Raw genomic sequence first — 17,571 nt, 5'->3', positions numbered from 1 at the left:
GCTATGACTCAGAACTGCTATATGACCACTACCTCAGCCCTATGTGCAACCGCAGCCCTAGTGAAGCTGCCTGCAGTAACACAGCACTTATCTGTCACCCAGTGGGACCTTAAATTCCTGCATGTTCCACTTAAACCCAAATTCCATGCTGCATCATCCACTTACAAAAATGCAAACCAGCATGTCTTCTTACTGCTCAGTCACCTAAAAAACCCCTTGAGAGACTGCCCAAAGAGGAAGAATAAGAATCAATAATGAATGAAACCTCCTTCGTTAGGACAAGAGGAAGCTGAGTATTTTCCCATCAGGCCCAACTTGTTCTTTAATGGCCTAAGAGCATCTTACTGTCAGAAAGATTCACAATGACAGATCCCACTGGGTCTGCAGGGTGAGTGACATCCTGCAACCCACTGAGAAACAGGCTAACAGGTCCAGAAACTTTACCATACCTGGGAGCTCCATGGCTGGGGCTGCTGCAGCTTCGGGTGCAGAGAGGGCGGGCGCCTGGGTTTGCAGGCTCCCAAAATCGGAGGTGGCTGGGCTGAGGGGAGCAGGAAGCCTCACCCCAGAGCGGCTGGGGAGGGGCAGCTGCCAGGGCCTGGAAGCGTTAATGCCCCAACATGGTGGCAGGCAGTCGAGCCCTGCCAAGAGACCCGTCCAGGTCTCCACAGCGACAAACCGGGGCCTGCCCAGCCCCAGGGGTGCGGAGCCGAGGGCCCGGAGCCGGGAGGCTGCCGCAGCACTCGCACCCCGCCCCTGAGGGCCGAGGGTCCCACAGGTCCCTGTGAGGAAGGGGCTCACCCCCCCGAAAGGGCCCTCGCCACCACCCCCCGGCGGCGCCCTCGCGGGAGCCGGAGAACATTCTGGAACGAGCCGGGGGGGCGGGACGAGCGGCGGGGCCCGGCCCCAGCCCCGAGGGACCCCGGGCGCACCCCCGGTATTTGGGTTGGGACCCGCGGGGCCTGTGGCGGTGCTTTCCCGGCCCGGGCCGCCTCCTGGTGCCCATCACCCCCTGACCGAGCCTGAGAGCGAGATGGGACCCGGCCGCAGCTCGGCCCCGCTCTGGAAAGGAGCTCGGAAAGCAGGGGGGTCTGTGCTGAACCCCGCGGCTCAACGGGAGGGTCCCCCTTATCCTCTCCACGTCGTGGTGCCTTCCGAGTTCAGGTGGCTGTTTACCATCAATAAAGCGTTTAATTGGTCATTTGGTGCCATTTCACCTTAATTTAGCCCAAGGGAACCACAGAACTGCCACGATCCCCTCTGGGCAGCCCAGTTCGGGTCGTGATGGGCAGACGTGGAGGGGCTCCTCTGGAGGGGCTCCTCAGGGCACCCCACAGCCCGGGGACCGCGAGCAGAGGTGAGGACATCAGTGGTGGCAGTGAAATGGGCGGGTGGCTGCTGACAGCCGGGGCTCTCCGAGCACGCAGCAATAACTCTGGGCTCTGCTGCCCATGCTGGAAGTTACTTTTGGGTTTGGGCTTTGGGAAGTTTGGCACCTTACAGGGGAGGGTCAAGCACACAGCAGCAGTTAGCACCGCACGGGGTGCCGCGGCCCAGCCCTTCCCCACAGGACTGGGTAGGGCTGCTGGCAGGTTGTGCAGCAAACGGTCTGGGCAATGCCAAGGAGCGTGCTTTGCAACACCAAATGGTGCTAACCATCTTGGCCTAGATCCAAGCAGAGCTGGGGAGGGCCCTGGCATTTTTTGGAGGGGGGCTTTCGGAAGTGGGGAAAGATGGAAGCTTGTGATTTCTACCAATAGCCACAGGAGCAGGTGGCCCCACTTGCAACTTCAGAACAAGTACCTCATCCTGGTCATCACTGAAAGAACAAACAGAAATTTATCAGAACCAGCTGAGTCCAAACCTTGTGTTTTCACAGAGGAGAAAAGGCCTGTGATAGTTACTGGAGACACCCTCCACCTGGGGATGGAGGCATGGTCTTCTGACCTGCCCTGATGATATCTTGGGAGGTCTGGTGCTTTCCATGAGCCCAGGATCCAGGATGTTGCTGAGGCTTGTCCAGTCCTTGGACTATTACAGCTCTTCCATGTGGGCACCAGCAGCACTGCTGGGAAACCCAAGGCATGTCAAGAGTGACTTCAGAGCTCTGGGGGCAGGGGTAAGGCATGGGAACCTAAGTGGTGTCTCCTCAGTCCTGCTACTGAGGCTTGAAGGGCTGGAGCAGAAGTCAACTCATCTGACAGGTTAGCACCTGATTGTGTTGCTGGTGGTGGAATCAGAGCATTCACTTCTGTGAACACAGGGCATTCTCTGGTCGTGCACAAAGTACTCCAGACACACAATAGCAAAACTAGCATAACAATACAAACTTAACAATAACATAGTAAAGAAATTAACTCCTCCCTTTTCTTATTGATTTGATTTTTTCCTCTGAACTAAAAGGCGCTGCCATGCTGCAGCTGTAATCAGTGCTGCAAAGCTGCCTCAAAGCATCTAGACCCAAAGCACTGTTGCAACAGCTTTTTACTGATGGAAAGTAAAAGATATTACAGAGGAGCCTGTGAGAACTAGGTAGAACTTTTTGAATTACAGTAAACGCTCAGGAGTCATCAGCACAGCAAAGCAAGTAAGTGCCAGTACCAGTCATAGCAGCTGTAAGAGTGCTGTGAGTTGTTCAGCAGCTTCATGAGACCTCATGAAGCAAAGAGCACAGATAAGAAGGTAGAAGTTTGCATGGAACATACTTGAATCTTGCTTGAGGACAAGAAATACTGTTCACGATCATCTGTGGTTAGGCGTTATTACTCTGTGTGCAGCATGTTGCTACCTGTGACAGTTGTATAAATACAAGGGGCTTACAGAATAGTGTTACACCTCGGGAATCACATCTGCAAACAGGAGGACATCTGTAAGGGCTTCCTTGAGGCCTCACAGGACTTCTCTGTTGCAGCAATTTGAGATACAAATAGCAAATGCGACAGTAGCCTTGAGACTTCCCCTGAGGCTCAGCTGCATTATAGTTGGAAAACCTACAGACATTCTTGATCTCTGTCCTGGAGAAGAAGGTCTGAAACGTGACCCATGGGAATCACAGTTGTTTGAGGAGAACCGTGCAATGCAGGGAAGAAAAAAGAAGTGACTGCATAGGGTAGAAAAGAGCAGTCTTTCACACTTGATGCCCATCTCTTGGGGACAGATTTGCCAGGGAGGATATACCAGTTTATATGAGTGGAAGATGTTCTGTGGCCTTCATTTGGCTAGTGGATCCTGTCATAGTTTTTATACATTGATTTCTGTGACAAGGATCAGGGATCCCTGTCAGGTAATTGGTTGTAGGCTCACAATGGGAATCATAATGGCAATGTGTATCCCAGCTGCAACTGCATTCTTCCTTCCCTAGCTTTAGGTTCTGTGCTGGTAAAATACTCTAATTACCTTAGAGACCACAGCAGCAAAGTTTGTATCTGTGTATAATGTTTGAAGGAATGCTTTCTCTACCTTAATTTCCAGACTCACCTGACAAGCTGGTGCCTGGCACGTCTTCCTTACATCAAAGAAAGTAAGAGTGGGACAGCATGATTTGCCAAGGGATGATTTTTGCTTCTGGAAAACAAATGGAATGTCACCGAGATTCCAATAGTAATGTGACTTACGTTTTACTTCTTCCACCTAATATGCTAGAATTCATTCTTGTTTATGTCTGTATATGAGTCCCTGTAGGGCCTATGTAGGGCTCAGATTTTCTGTCATGGGCTGTGTCTCAGGTTCTAGCCTGAGTGTACAGTGCAGTTCAAGACAGATGTAAGTATGCAACGAGAATCTACAAATAAAGAACATGTGATATGCCCAGGTAGTATTTGGCAGAACAAGTCTAATCCACCTCTGTGAGACGAGGAAGACTTTGCAAGGCAAATGTTTTTTGATAGAAACATGAGAGGGTAGACCATGAATACAAACAATAGCAGAAATCTCTGGAAAAGATACATTGGTGGGATAATTGTTTTGGGATGGGATGAATGAAAGCAGAAGTTTATTCTTGTCTTACACACATGGCACAACATACAGAACCAGCACAAATAACTTACAAAATCTCATACACCATGCTTCCTCTCGAATAGCTGCTATTAAGATACAACACCATAACGAATCAGGTATTTAGTTACGACAGATCTCCAGACATGGATAGCCTCCCATTCAAGGAGTTATTATTTTTGTAAGCTACTTAGACAAACATCATTTTTTTACATGTTTAATACAGTACAGTATCCTTAACAGAGTTCAAGATATTCACAATGAGAATTGAATACTTTATAAAACAGCAGAATTTCTCATCTCAGTACAGGTTTACATTCGCTCCTGCCTTGCCTGGTTTACAGATGTGTTACAAGTCGTCTTTACTCAACTTTCCAAGCTAAACATTGTTTTAAATGAAAAACAAAAATCTATTTACAGGTTTTTTTTAGATTTAATAAAAATTTCTTTGCTTCCCTTTCCCATTCTTACCCCCTACCCCCAACAACAACTGCCATTTAGCTGGTAGAAATATTAACCCTCAAGCTGCTATAGAAACTTGAAAAAAAAATTGATGACGACTCGTTGGATACAAAATGAAAGATGGTTACAGCCCATCATTAATTCAAAAAGGTGGATTTTTTTCTTCTAACATGAGAATTTGTGTCCATTGAAGACAGATGACTCCTGTCATCTGATTTTTAGAGATAAGGTACTACTTACGGGCCAATATGCAAAACCTCCATTTTTTTTTTAATTACGAGCTGTCCCAATCTCTTTCATGCAATCCCTTTCAGTATAAAGTTTTTTTTTTTACTAGAAATTGTAACAACACTGGTTGTGTGGTACTGACTTAAACTCTCCCAGCCTCAATCAGATCGAACAGTGTCTCCCCTTATCCGTGGTCCCACTGACATTACTGGGTTGACTCACAAGAAGAGTTTTGCTCCGTGATTGCACTTCAAACCCCACTGAAGCCTGTGGGCATCTTTTCTTTGACTTGGTGGCTTTGGATTAGCTCTGCTTGAATGTGGCTGGCAAACTTTAGCCCTTAAGCAGTCAATTAGCTTTCTAAAGAAATAAGCAAAAAAGATTCCTCTCCTTTATACATACAATACGCAGGTTTTTTACATTGAGCATTATCATAAAAAGCATGTTTATGTTATTTTGAAAATGTATTTTTACAGAACTTTATAAACACTGTTATATCAAACACATTCTCAAAAACTGGAGAAAATACCAACACAAAACCTGGAAGAGCCTCAATAGAATTCTTCCAGAACTATTTGTCTACTTGCATATTTCATATTTCAGTGTCCTTTACTGCAAACATAATTTGGCCATATGAGAACAGGTAAAGTCGACAACAAATCTCCAACAGTTTTGAATAAGACCTGGATCTGTTGTTTAATGAAAGTAATTTGACATCCAGTGGATGGTTTTTTACCTGGCATGCCCATTCTCTTACATTTACTCTCATTGAACAATACCTTAATTCCCAAATAGTCTCTTTCACTTCAGTGGGATTACACGTGATAAAATGACGTATGCAAAAATACTGAAAATGGTTTTCCACTTTTTAAATCCTTCTTATGTCAATAACTAACATCATTATATTCTTCTTTATATATATTGTAATTGAAAAGGATGTAAGAGTAATATTTGCAAAGAATTCTGTATCAGAAGTCGGTGTACAAACTTTAGGAAATAATCTGCTTAGAATTGTGCTATAGTTCTGACTGCCTAAAAATCTATCTGGTGTGACCAAGAGTAAATTTCACAGGTCTAAATGCTTTATTTATATACTTGCTTTTATTACACTTAATACTCCCCCAGCCTGGCACAGTTTAAGTTTAAACGTACATATGTCATGTTCACACTAACATGAAATCAGGATGTTATTTTCCCTTACCACCACCAATTTTCAGTACAATCAGTAATGGACATTAATGCATATAATCTAAGTGAAATGCACTTTTCAAGTAATTTGTCTAACATAATATTGGATAAATTATAATGTGAGCTTGGTTTCCTTTCCTACAAAAGTTTAAAAATGCACTAAACTTTGTATGTTGGGAGTAGTCTTACTGACTGTAATGACATTACTCACAGTTCAGGAAGTTAAACAGCAGAATAAGGTTTTGTTCTCTGTCTCACTATTTTGTTCTTTAATGAAACAAAAGAAGAAGTAACTTTTCTTGAAGTATTACTCAGTGGCTTAAAATATAATTGGTGAAATGTCATTGACTGTAATGTCCTGTATGTTACCTCATCTCAATAGAAATGCTTTCCCATGGCTTGAAATGCTTAAAATGTTATCCTTGCTAGAGGAAAAAAACACAAGCCATATCTAATCCCAAATTCTAGCTATACTATAACATGTGCAGTCACCCGTAAAGGAGCCCTTTTAACAAAACAATGTATGTTAACTTGCACAACAATTTGTATCTATTTCCGTCACTGTAATAAAACAAGATATATATATACATATTAAAAAATCCAAGTGTAAATAATTATACAGTATTTCCACACATAAAACAACTAGTTGCACATGATGTGACATGTAAAGCAAATTGCTGAAAATCTCTTAGGTCTTTGGGATGATCAAAGTATAAGTAACCAAAATTTACAAATAATGATTGAATTTTCATAAAAGAAGGTTTTTGATGGAGGGGCAGAAGGAATTCGCCTCCTACTCACCCTCATCCCCCATGGCTTTTACAGACTTAACCCCTTCCCCCAATAAGCCACAGGTGTTTTTTTTAGATTTAGCGATATATTTTAATGAGGTTTTCTTCTTCTGTATAACAGTACTAATAAGGTTTCCAGGGACTTTTTCATAAAACATAGTCTGTTCCTATGGAAGTTTATAGTGCTTCAGAAGTTTCAGGCTATTTAAGCTCCAGAATAATATGATTCTGATCCAATTATGTTAAAGTCTAATGAAATAGAAATTCCTTTATTTACTGTGAAAATTTAGTTACCTTCTGTTCTGATAATTCAATCCAGTTTTTATTCCCCCACCCCCCCAAAAAAAGTCTTGTAGTTACAAGCCTGTAATTATACATAGCAAAGAAAGAAAACCGCTCCTTGCCTATGGAAATATATATAGCTTTTCAAGTTCCAACCCCTCTCTAAGCCACTAACCATCACACAACATATGCCATTTGGCAATTTGTCTCCTAGGATATTCACAAATTTCTTTCCAGTGCTCTCCACCTGTTCCTTCTGCTGAAGATCCCAAGGTTAACCGGCCAATGACCTCATTCCTTGACCCCCTTTCTGAATCTAAAACCAAAAATTCAATGCTGATATCATCAAGGCCCTCACAAGGAATGTCAAAGACAAACAATTCATTGAACACTGCATTGGGGGTGCATTTCTTCACATGGGTTTTCTTTTTAGAAATTCTCTTCTTAGCATGGTACAGGTTCACTTTGACATAGGGGTCTGTAATGAAAAGAAAGAGCACAGATCAGCCTTTGAACAGTGTTGTTTAGAAACTCCTTGATCTAGTTAATGGTAAATTTCATAACTTACCAACATAATTACCTTACAATGAGGAGATGTTTCAAGTTATTAAGGATGATTAATCTCATCTCATCCAATTTTTGTGTTTATATCTGAATTAGTCTCTTTAAGTTCCCTTTATGGGCACCAAAGATGTAATCAAGATAGTGAAGTGTAGGGTGTAATTCATCTGATCAAATACAGGTGTCTCCTTCATGAAATAAATCCTGCCCTGTAGTCCATTAACCCTAATAACATCTTTCCTACATGCAAAGGTGGTCTGAAAGTACACAAAATTCTAATGGACTCTGACATATATATATCACTACATATTTATATGTAGCAGAAATCTGCTTTTTCACACGTTTTACCAGTAGGGGATAATCATTAGCGTTAATAAGACTCATGCAAAGAAAAGCCTCAGAAAGGAGAGAATAAGCTCATGCTGAGAGAATGGATGAATGGATGCGATTCATTTCTGTTGTGGTGCTACCAAAGTCAATTAGCTTGATTAAATTGCTCCCACCAATTTTTATTGAATGAATTTAACACTAAACTTTAAATGTAAGGGTACATTTGTTCTTAGGATATGCACTTGACTTTATGTCTGTGCTGTACTATTATTGAAGAAGGGAAGGGAAAATGCCCATATTTTTAGCTGCCAACTAACTTTGAGTGTTTGCATTCCTCATAGTTATTCAACTGTTGCAAGATTCCTTTGCTGTTGTCTTCAACAATAGCTATATTTCTTCCTTCAGAGGAATTTCCAGAGAATGCTTTAAAAATCATCCCTTTCAAGTACCTCGGTATTTATTTCAGTGCAAATGTGGGCCTGTTTCCAAGTTCTCATGTACAAAATCCTTTCTACTGAACCCAGTCAAACAAGATAGTTTATGTAAACAATCAGCTAATAAACATCAAGAAGAGTTGAATATTTTTTTGAAAAAGTAAAATTAAATCTGAACCATATTTAGAAATGCTATGCCAAAATTATCAGACTGAAATGGTTGGGTGATGAAAAGGCTTTCGTTTCCTTGAACTGACAATAGTTTAACAGGAGTAAGGTATGATAGAATACATCTTCACTTTCATACTCTATCAACATAACAAACATTTTAAAAGTAGGGTTTAATGTAATGAAAATGTTCATTTGCTTTAGAATGAATATATGCCACACAAGCATTAAAAATAACAGAATCAATATCCATCGGTGGATTCATGCTGTTGTTCATTTCTGTTTAAAGGCTATTTTCTGACTATTACTTCTGGCCAGCTACTAGATAAGGCTAGAATGTTCCTCTTGATTTTATTAGATCTATTAGGAGACCTCAACGCCAGTGATCGAGGAAACCAAGAAGGTTGTGGGAACGGAACAGCTTCTGATTAAAAAAGTTCCCATCTTCCTAAGGACATTGAGTTACACAATTGTTTAGCTCACCCCATAGAAACACCATTTCATCCTCCTCCTTGTCCAAGATTCATGTTGGGCTGAGGGGAAAGTCACAGAGGAAAAAGGACTGTGGTGAGTGCAGTATGTTACTGACACCCAAATATCTATCGAACCTGGGCTTGCTGATGAACAGCAAATAATGAAGAACTGTCTAAATGAACGAGGTGTCCAGGTGTAGTATGGCTGCCTGTATCTCTTAGGAATATTATATTCCTATCATAGCTGGCAAGGTTGTGCTGTGGGAAGCAGAAAGAGCAAGCAAAGTTTATAGCTTTACTTGTAAGAAGTACAGTAAGCAAACATGGAGTTTGTTGTGCTGTATGGTCCAGGTGGCTGCTGAGAGTAGGAGGGCTTTGGTTTTCAAGTTATTTTCCCACCTGGGTGAACCTCAGCCAAGCTTTGTCTGTTGAGATCAGCTCGCTGTCACGTTGTCTTCATGAAACCTCCCCTATCTGCTGTGACTTTGGGGTTGGTTATTAAAAGTATGTATGCTCTCTTATAGTGCAGTAAACTGTTGGGCTCCATTTGTATCCTTTCTCCTTATGACATGGGAATAAAATTGAGGTCAGAAGGAGGATTTCAGTGGAAGTCCACTATGGGAGTTATCGATAGCTTTGTTGTATTGGATCCAGGGTGGATTCACTTTCTAGGTATATTGCAGTATTTCTTGGTATGAGAAGTAGAAGGACTGTATTATTGGCTGTAGTAATTATGATTCAGTGGTTCCCAAAACAACTACTTTTAAAAAAAATCCTGTGAAATGAAAGATTATCAGTCTTATACAGAATCAACAGCAGATGCTACTGTTTGTATAGTCCTTTGTTGTGTACTGTTCTTTTTGTGTAGTTGCCATAGCCTTAGTATATAGTACATTAAATTTTATTCTGTTGTTATGTTATCTAGCATTAATGTGCATCTAAGTGCAGTTCCATTATTGGCTCCAAAGGAGGTTCCACTGAATGCAAGATGGCACAACAAGACCAGGAGAAAGGAGTGCAAAAACCGCACCTTCTTAGTGCACCCCAAGTACAGCTCATGATAAAGGACGGGTGTTCTGTTACAGCCTGCTTCCAGCACTGGCATAGTTCACCTTTCAACCTTGCCAAATAAATGTTAGTGCTCAGTGGGCCAAATTCAGCACAGATGTATCTGGTTGCTTTTCTTGGTGCTAAGCTGAAATGAACTATGTGATGATCTCGCTCGATACCAATCGTCTATAAATAAACTGGGGTTTTGTCATAAATAAAAGCTTTTAGTATCTGCAAATAACATCCCATACTTATGGCAGATGGGTTCTGTTCAAGACAATCACAAAACTCATTGGTTTCCACTGCTAACAGATGTCATGGGTTTTTTAACATATGATTGAAGAACAAATTTGTAAAATACATACCCTGGAAAATAAAGCATTGACCTAGATATGAGTAAAATGAATAGGCTGCAAATAATAGAGACACCATTTCTGCATTTATGAGCTATTTTTAGTCTTTGAAATGCCACATTTCAGCTGCCTTCTGTCTATTTGTTTTATATTCTTAGGGCATATTCATTAGTAAAACTATTACCTGATAATCCTGACACATCAGATTTAGGTAGATGCCTGGCTTTTAAAACAACCACAGTGAGCGTGTTTGTTGTAGACTGATAACAGAGAGAGATCAGCAATTCTCCACGCCCAGATGATTTCTGAGGAAATTAAAAAAAAAAAAAAGAAATAAGACTATTTATAAGCAATTACATTGACCAAGCTTTAAACCAGAATTAAGAAGATTTATGAAATGTCACATAACTGTATGTTCTGAAACAGTGTAAAAGGATATAACTTATGGAGCTATGTTGCTTTACATAGTAAATATAATTTTCCTCTAGTGTTGTTATATAACTCTTCTTACGGTTGGTTATTAGATTGGGTAAAAATAAATAATAAATAAGTGAAAATACAGGTTGACATGACATCATTAGCTTCAGAAATTAGAAATAAAATGCTACATCCTGAGAAAAAAAACACAGTAAATGATAAAGATCTTAAGAAAAACAAAATTCCTTAAAGATATATTGAAAAAAAATTGAATGAAGCTAAATAAAAAAAAAATTCAGTAAAATGTTTTTAAACAGGAAGGATTCAAACAGTTAGTGAAATCTCATCCCTGACACTTTCTGAAGTAGTATAATACATATGAAATACAGAAATAAAGATAAGATCAAAGACTTTCTCTATGATTATTAGATTTGAACTTGCAGGAGTAGTTTATTCCATGGAAGGGAGGAAGGCAAAGGAAACAAGCAAAAATAATACCTTATATACCAGAAAACCCAATAAGTTATCAACCAAATATCAGTGACTCAGTTATAGTTGTTGTAATATAGCAATAGAATTGCAAAATAACAGTATTAGTTATAGGTATGTTGTCTGGTAGACATTTATTTGATTTGGCAGCATACTTGCTCTTTGAAAACAATCAAATTGAAAGTCAATACACATTCCACTTCCTTAGTAGAGATTAAGAGACATTGTGTGTGATGCATGTGCATTTCTGTGGTTCAGATGTGACGGTTGTAAATGATCTTTATTTCTGAAATGAGGCAAAATGGTATGAAATATTTTTAGCCCAGTGAAGTCAGTGTGTTTTGCCATTGACTTCGGTAAGGCTTTGGCTCCTCCCTCAATGTCTTACTATCCTTAGTAGAGCTGCAGCCTGTGTCACAATTCTTGTGTAGTAGAAGGTAGTAACAGCACTGAAGTGCAAGTGCCTACTACTGCATTAACAATACAGTCTCCAACAGATTCCAATTCCTTAACTAAAGACTACATGTATTCTTTAAGAATCTGCTCTAAAACCCATGTAGTTGAAGTGAAAGATTGACAATGACTTCAACAAGCTTTAAGAAAGAATGATTTCAAACAGAAGAGGGGAGGGGAAGAAGGGGAATAATACATGAATCTTTGCATTCTTTCCTTTTAAAGCAAATGAATGTGGATTGAGGCTGCTTGACCTAGTGTAAATGGGTCCACCCAAACCTGCTGGACCAGCTGAATAAGCAGGTAGAGTTTAGGACATGAGCAATTTCTTGCAACATGCTCATTGTAATGTTCTTTTATTACATTTGAGTAATTGCTTCCTCGTACTGCCGTTATGAAAGCATCTCAATGACTTGCATGATGAGCTTGCTCCCTTTTCTTTCCAAGATGCTAGCTAGCAGCATTACACAAGAAACATAGCTAACACTAGCACAACATTTCTAAAGTTTAAATAAAAAATATGTTACCCTAACATTTCTTTTGATGATCTCTCTGTCCATTAGCAGCCTTCCTTCTGACAGTTCAATTCCTGTGAGGGGAATGAGGACTTCTCCAATGACATCATCTCTGGAAAACCTGTCAAAGCTCAAGATCATAAAGTGAAGTGTTAAGTCTTGAATTTGGCTATAGGGGATCCCGTAAAACGTGAAGGTCTCATCAAAAGCTGGATCTAAGGTTTTTCTCAGCACTCTGGTTTTCACCTTGTGCTTTTTCTCAGGCAGGATTGTCATTTTGATGTAAGGATCAGAAGTCATTGACTGTTCATCCATTGCTGGCAGCCCACGTGCTTCTTTGATGTCCACAACAAATGCCTTTTTCTCAAAGTTGTACTCTAAGGAGAAAAAGAGAGTTCCTAGCTTGTCTTGTTTATCTTCAGATGACAGGGAAGTGATGGATTTTAAACTATCAGGGGATACTGAATCTTTCTTCCTTTCTGCAAAGTGCTTAGGAGACAAATTTTCAAGATCTGGAGAGCTCTGGACTTTAGGGGTTGTTTTGGGGAAATTGCCATTGAGATCTCTCTTCTCCAGGTCGAGATGGAGAGAATTCTTTGGCATCACTGATTTGTTCTTTGCTTCGCTTTTATCATCTGCTCCAAACTTCTTCTTACTGTTGAGATTCTCAGGGTAAATATCGACCCCCTTCAGAACATGGACAAACTTATACGGAGGGGTCTTATTGGTTTTGGAAGATTTACGCTGGCAGCAGATCCAAGCAAAAAGGGAGACAGAGAAGACAAGGCCAAATGCACTAAAGATCCCAACCACTGTAGGAATTTCATCTGTAAATCAAATAAATAGCAACAAGCACATAAGCAGCAATGCCTTGGACTCTGTGTGATATTTAATAAAGTAATAATTTAGTACAACAAACTGATAACGAGATGGTAATAGCAGCAGGATCGACAGACTGAAAGTGCTTTGCATCGTACACATTGCTCGCCACCTGCAGGCATGAATGTGTAGTCCCATGCTAAGGCATGCTTGTTATGTTAGTATTTTTCCATACACAGAGTGTCTGGGAGGAAAATACTATTCCCATCCTAATAGTAATAACCCTTAGTAATTGCTCGACTGTCTCATCCCTCTGTGTAGTTTCTGAGTTTATATGTCTGTGAGCAATACCAGCTCTCTGAACGTTTCAGCTTTGAGTTTACGGAGCTTTGTTGATTAGATAAAACAGATTCTGAAATATGCATTACTTATAGATACATCATCTGCTTTTCACACTGTTTCCTAGAATACTTTGAACACTCAATTAACTCATTTTTTATGGTCTGATCCCATAATTGCCTGGAGGTATCTCTTGAAAGAACTGAGTTTAATTGGAGGTTATAATACCTAACAGTTTCAATGGGACTTTCAATACTTTGCAGGAGAAAGTCTATCAAGAAAATTTAGAATAATTATATACCAAGTGTCTTTTCCAGATGGATGTGACACTGGGCAGTCACATGTGAATCCAAAGCTGAAAAAACTATGAAGTGTATCACCAATAACCACTAAGCTTTGTATTTAAGACACTGTGAATCAAAGCTATGGGGAGTTTACAGGAAGGGTCACTACTTTTTAGGAGTACATAAGAAAAACATTAAAACATAATTCTCTTCTGCCGTAATATGAATCCTATACTTAAACTGAATAAAGAGAAAACTGAGCAAGTGTTACTACCTCAATTGTCATGTGGATACATTAGTTACATATAGAGTATCATTAGCTCTTCAAAGCATGCATCGAAGGGGTAAATGAGCACAACTAATTGGAAATCCAATTTTGCCCATAAGTAACATTACTAAGTGAGTTCAAACCTCCCACAATGTAACAATCAGAGCTTAATCTTTATTCCCTGCAACAGTGGAAGACCAGTAGAATATTAATGGAATTGTTTATGCATAAAGGCAATTGTGTAACAGTTCTGTTTCTCTCACAAATGATTAGCAGATCGTTCCGGATGAGAAAAGCAAAACTATCCCCCTCTAAGTATTACTAAATCAGCTTCACCCAGGTAAAAGCTGGGCAGATAGACATGCTGCCACTATACCTTTGCTTTTTAGTGGGATGATGCAAAAAAATCCCCAACAATACTATCAGAGCAAAGTGGGACATACTGTTCCAGCACAGAAAGGATCAGGCCTGGCTATTAATTTTTTCTGACAATATTCATGTCACTTTCCCTTTGCCCACAGCTGTATCAGTCTACATACTTCATTGTAAGAACTTAATGAAATGACTGAAAATTATATACATAACCAAAAAGTATTTTTTCTAAGTTAAGCACGTGGCTCTGAGTTTCAGGATTTCCCTGGGCTGCATAAATTTAAATATACATTGTATAAAGGGAGAAAGCAAGAAGTAATTGAAAACTAATCAGAATATTTTAATAGCTTTTAAGAATGATTTGCACATTTACAATACTTATTCATGAGATGACAGACTTTTTATAGGAATGGATATTATGTTAGATTTTAATTCTACAACTACTGAAAGCAGTGGTAGAATCAATTTGTGTTTAAAATATTAATTATCTTTCTTAAATAAGTAATTAGATAAGCATGATGTCACAGGTGTGGTTAGAAACATCAAGTGGGTGGGGTAGGAAGGAAGACGAAATGGTAACTCAAATGGTTTTATATTTACTACTAATTATGTTGCAACCTGAATTTCTTGCTGTTGTCATAATTTAAATCAATAGGTTAACATTCAAGGCAGTGTATTAATAGGCAACATCACCTACTGATTCTGGGAGAAGTTTTTATTTCAGTTACCCAATATAAATCTGGAGTCACTTCACTTAAGTCAGTGGAATCATCCTTGAATTAAACTGCTGCTAAAGCAAATACAATCTAGGCTACAGTCAATATTTGTAAAGGAGAGTTCAGGAATATTTCTGCTTACTGCTTTTCTGAGTAAAGCTATTTACGTATCTTTTTTATAAGGGCACAGCACATATATGACTGTTTCTGAAACTTCTGGTATCACAGTTCATCACCCTACACCCAGTGCGCAGATATGACAAAACTGAAAAGTTCCTTGTTTTCATTGCTATTCTCAATGAACCCAGGCTGATCGAGAAGCAGCTGTTTAGCTAAAAAGACCGGGATCCTGCATTTTTGTCTTCCCAGCAACGTCCTTTACAAGACTACCTTTCACTTTAACTAACGGTTGACAAGTCTTTCTCTACAACAAGAAAAAGGGAATGACAATTATTCCAAGAATGACTTGAACAAAGATTTTTCGCTGTGGCACAGGATGCATTTACATCATTTAACTCCCAAGCCACGCTGCTTTATACCAAGACAGAGAAAACAACCCCAAACCTCTCTCATCTGAAAACACACCTACACGAACCTCTGCATCTCTCCCAGTGCTTTACCCGGGGCGGGGGGGGGGAAGGGGTTAGGGAGGAAGGGAGAGCGAGAGAAAAGAAAGCAAATTCACACAACTTCTGAGATCGAAGAGAACTGGGGGAAATCAGGTTCCTCCCAACAAGCCGAGTGCTGGGAGGCGCGGGGTGGCTCAGCAGAGGCTGCCTGCGTGCACTGCTCCCGGGGAGGGAGGGAGGGGAGCATCCCCCAGCCCGGCGGCCGGGGAGTTGGGGCCGGGACGCGCTTACCGAACTGCTGCCGGCTGGCCGCGATCGGAGCCATGTTGGCGGCGTGCGCTGGCCGGGGTGCTGGGGCTGCTGCCCGGGGTGCTGGAGCCGCTGCCCGGGGTGCTGGAGCCGCTGCCCGGGGTGCGGGAGCCGCTGGCCGGGGTGCGGGAGCCGCTGCCTGGGGTGCGGGAGCCGCCTCCCCGGGGTGCTGGGGCTGCTGTCCGGGGTGCTGGGGCTGCTGTCCGAGGTGCTGGAGCTGCTGGCCGGGGTGCTGGAGCCGCTGGCCGGGGTGCTGGAGCCGCTGGCCGGGGTGCGGGAGCCGCCTCCCCGGGTACCGAGCGACCTGCCCGGGGCGCCGAACGAGCTTGCCCTGCTGTCCCCCCGGCTCTCCGCTCTCTCACAGCGCCCGGGCAACAGTCTTTTCCAGCGCGTTTTTTTTTTGTTTTTTTTTAAAAAAAAAAAGAAAACAACAACAACAAAAAAAACCAAAACCCGGAGACACGAGCGGTGGGGAAGGTGGAGGAGGAGGCTGCGAGGGGGCTGGAGGAGAGGGGGGGGAGGGGAAGCTTCGGTCCTCCCCTTTGCACACTGATTTGCAACCCCCTTCCTGTTTTGGCTCTTCTGAGTAGCTCCGCTCCGAGACTGAAGACGTGGTTGAAACCCAAATTGACGCAATCCTGACGCTACAGGGCTGAAATCAGCACCTTTCCCACCTCCCATCCCCCCTCCCCAACCACCACACCCTCCCTCTCTCTCTCCCCCTCCCTCCCTCCCCCCCCATCCTCTTTCTGGGGATTGAACACGCACTCATCGATTATTTTAACTGCAGGATATGAGCTCCCACCCTCCATCGGACACAGACAGTGAAATGCTAATGTCTGTGATTCAGTGCACCTTGTGTAATACATGGGTGTGTCTATTTTTCTGGGGAAAGATTTATTTATTTGCTTATTTATCTATCAGCTGGACAGGCTACAACAACGTGAAGGAGATGCCAACTCAGATGGTCCAGACACCTTGGCACCAACTGCAAGGCACGCATTTCTCCTGTGACTGATGTGATACATTTACTGGATTTGAATCATGAAAACTCCTGATGTGCCTTCTCCCTGTCCCTCCTCCCTGCTTCTTCCCACCATCCACCCCCACAAAAACACACAGACCCGACTTTGGAAACCCTCTTGACCTTCCTGTAGGTCTAGGAATGAGCTGGATCTACCTAGATACTTCTGGATTTTACCAGGTTTAGGTGTCTGTCTCCCAGCCTGGACTGAGAACATGGGGGGGGGGGGAGGCAGGGGGAGGCTGGCAGGCAGGAGGAACGGGGGGAAACAGAACAAGAAAGCAGGGCTGCCTGTAACTAGAACTGGTACAGCATATAATAACCCAGGCTAAATCCTGGTGCAACAGAGCTGCAAAAGCAAGCTCCTGGCATCTGACTCCTCCTGGATTCAGAAGCAATCATAGCAGCCAAGTTTGAAGCCCAACTGCTAATTCTGCTGCATAAATGGGAAACAGGTGCTGTTGCTCTTCTAAATAACAAAATCCAGATGCAGGCATAGTCTGGCATGACCCTGCTCCACGATGGGCCACTTGGAAGCTAACATGTCTTGGCCCACCTTAAAGCATGTTCTTGCTTCACAGTGAAGCCTGTGAAGCTCCTTGGATTTCAGAAAAATTAAAATAGGAAGGCCACAGACTCATGGCAAGCTAGTGTCAAAACACAGCTGAATGAAATGCCTGGCTT

The 17,571-nt window shown here is 41.9% G+C and overlaps 1 protein-coding gene across 1 annotated transcript; it reads right to left on the bottom strand.

Moving 5' to 3' along the window:
• Nucleotides 1-7,114: 7,114 nt before the first annotated feature.
• On the bottom strand, nucleotides 7,115-15,879 carry SYT4 (synaptotagmin 4). The gene is made up of 4 exons (XM_075726979.1): nucleotides 15,846-15,879; nucleotides 12,200-13,014; nucleotides 10,498-10,618; nucleotides 7,115-7,422 (listed from the first exon to the last, which is right to left on the bottom strand). The coding sequence occupies exons 1-4, from the start codon at nucleotides 15,877-15,879 to the stop codon at nucleotides 7,115-7,117; spliced, it is 1,278 nt and encodes a 425-aa protein (XP_075583094.1).
• Nucleotides 15,880-17,571: the final 1,692 nt, after the last annotated feature.

Source organism: Pelecanus crispus, chromosome Z, assembly GCF_030463565.1.
Source record: "Pelecanus crispus isolate bPelCri1 chromosome Z, bPelCri1.pri, whole genome shotgun sequence".
NCBI lineage: Eukaryota > Metazoa > Chordata > Aves > Pelecaniformes > Pelecanidae > Pelecanus > Pelecanus crispus.
Note: the sequence above shows the minus strand (reverse complement) of the source record. Positions and strands in the feature narration are given on the sequence as shown.

Coding starts and splice junctions, on each gene's coding strand:
- SYT4 (XM_075726979.1), bottom strand. CDS start 15,879: ATGGCTCCGATCGCGGCCAGCCGGCAGCAGTTCG. Junction 10,619..12,199: donor TCATCAAAAGAAATGTTAGG/GTAACATATTTT, acceptor TAATTTCCTCAG/AAATCATCTGGGCGTGGAGA. Junction 7,423..10,497: donor TGATGTGTCAGGATTATCAG/GTAATAGTTTTA, acceptor TTTTCATTACAG/ACCCCTATGTCAAAGTGAAC.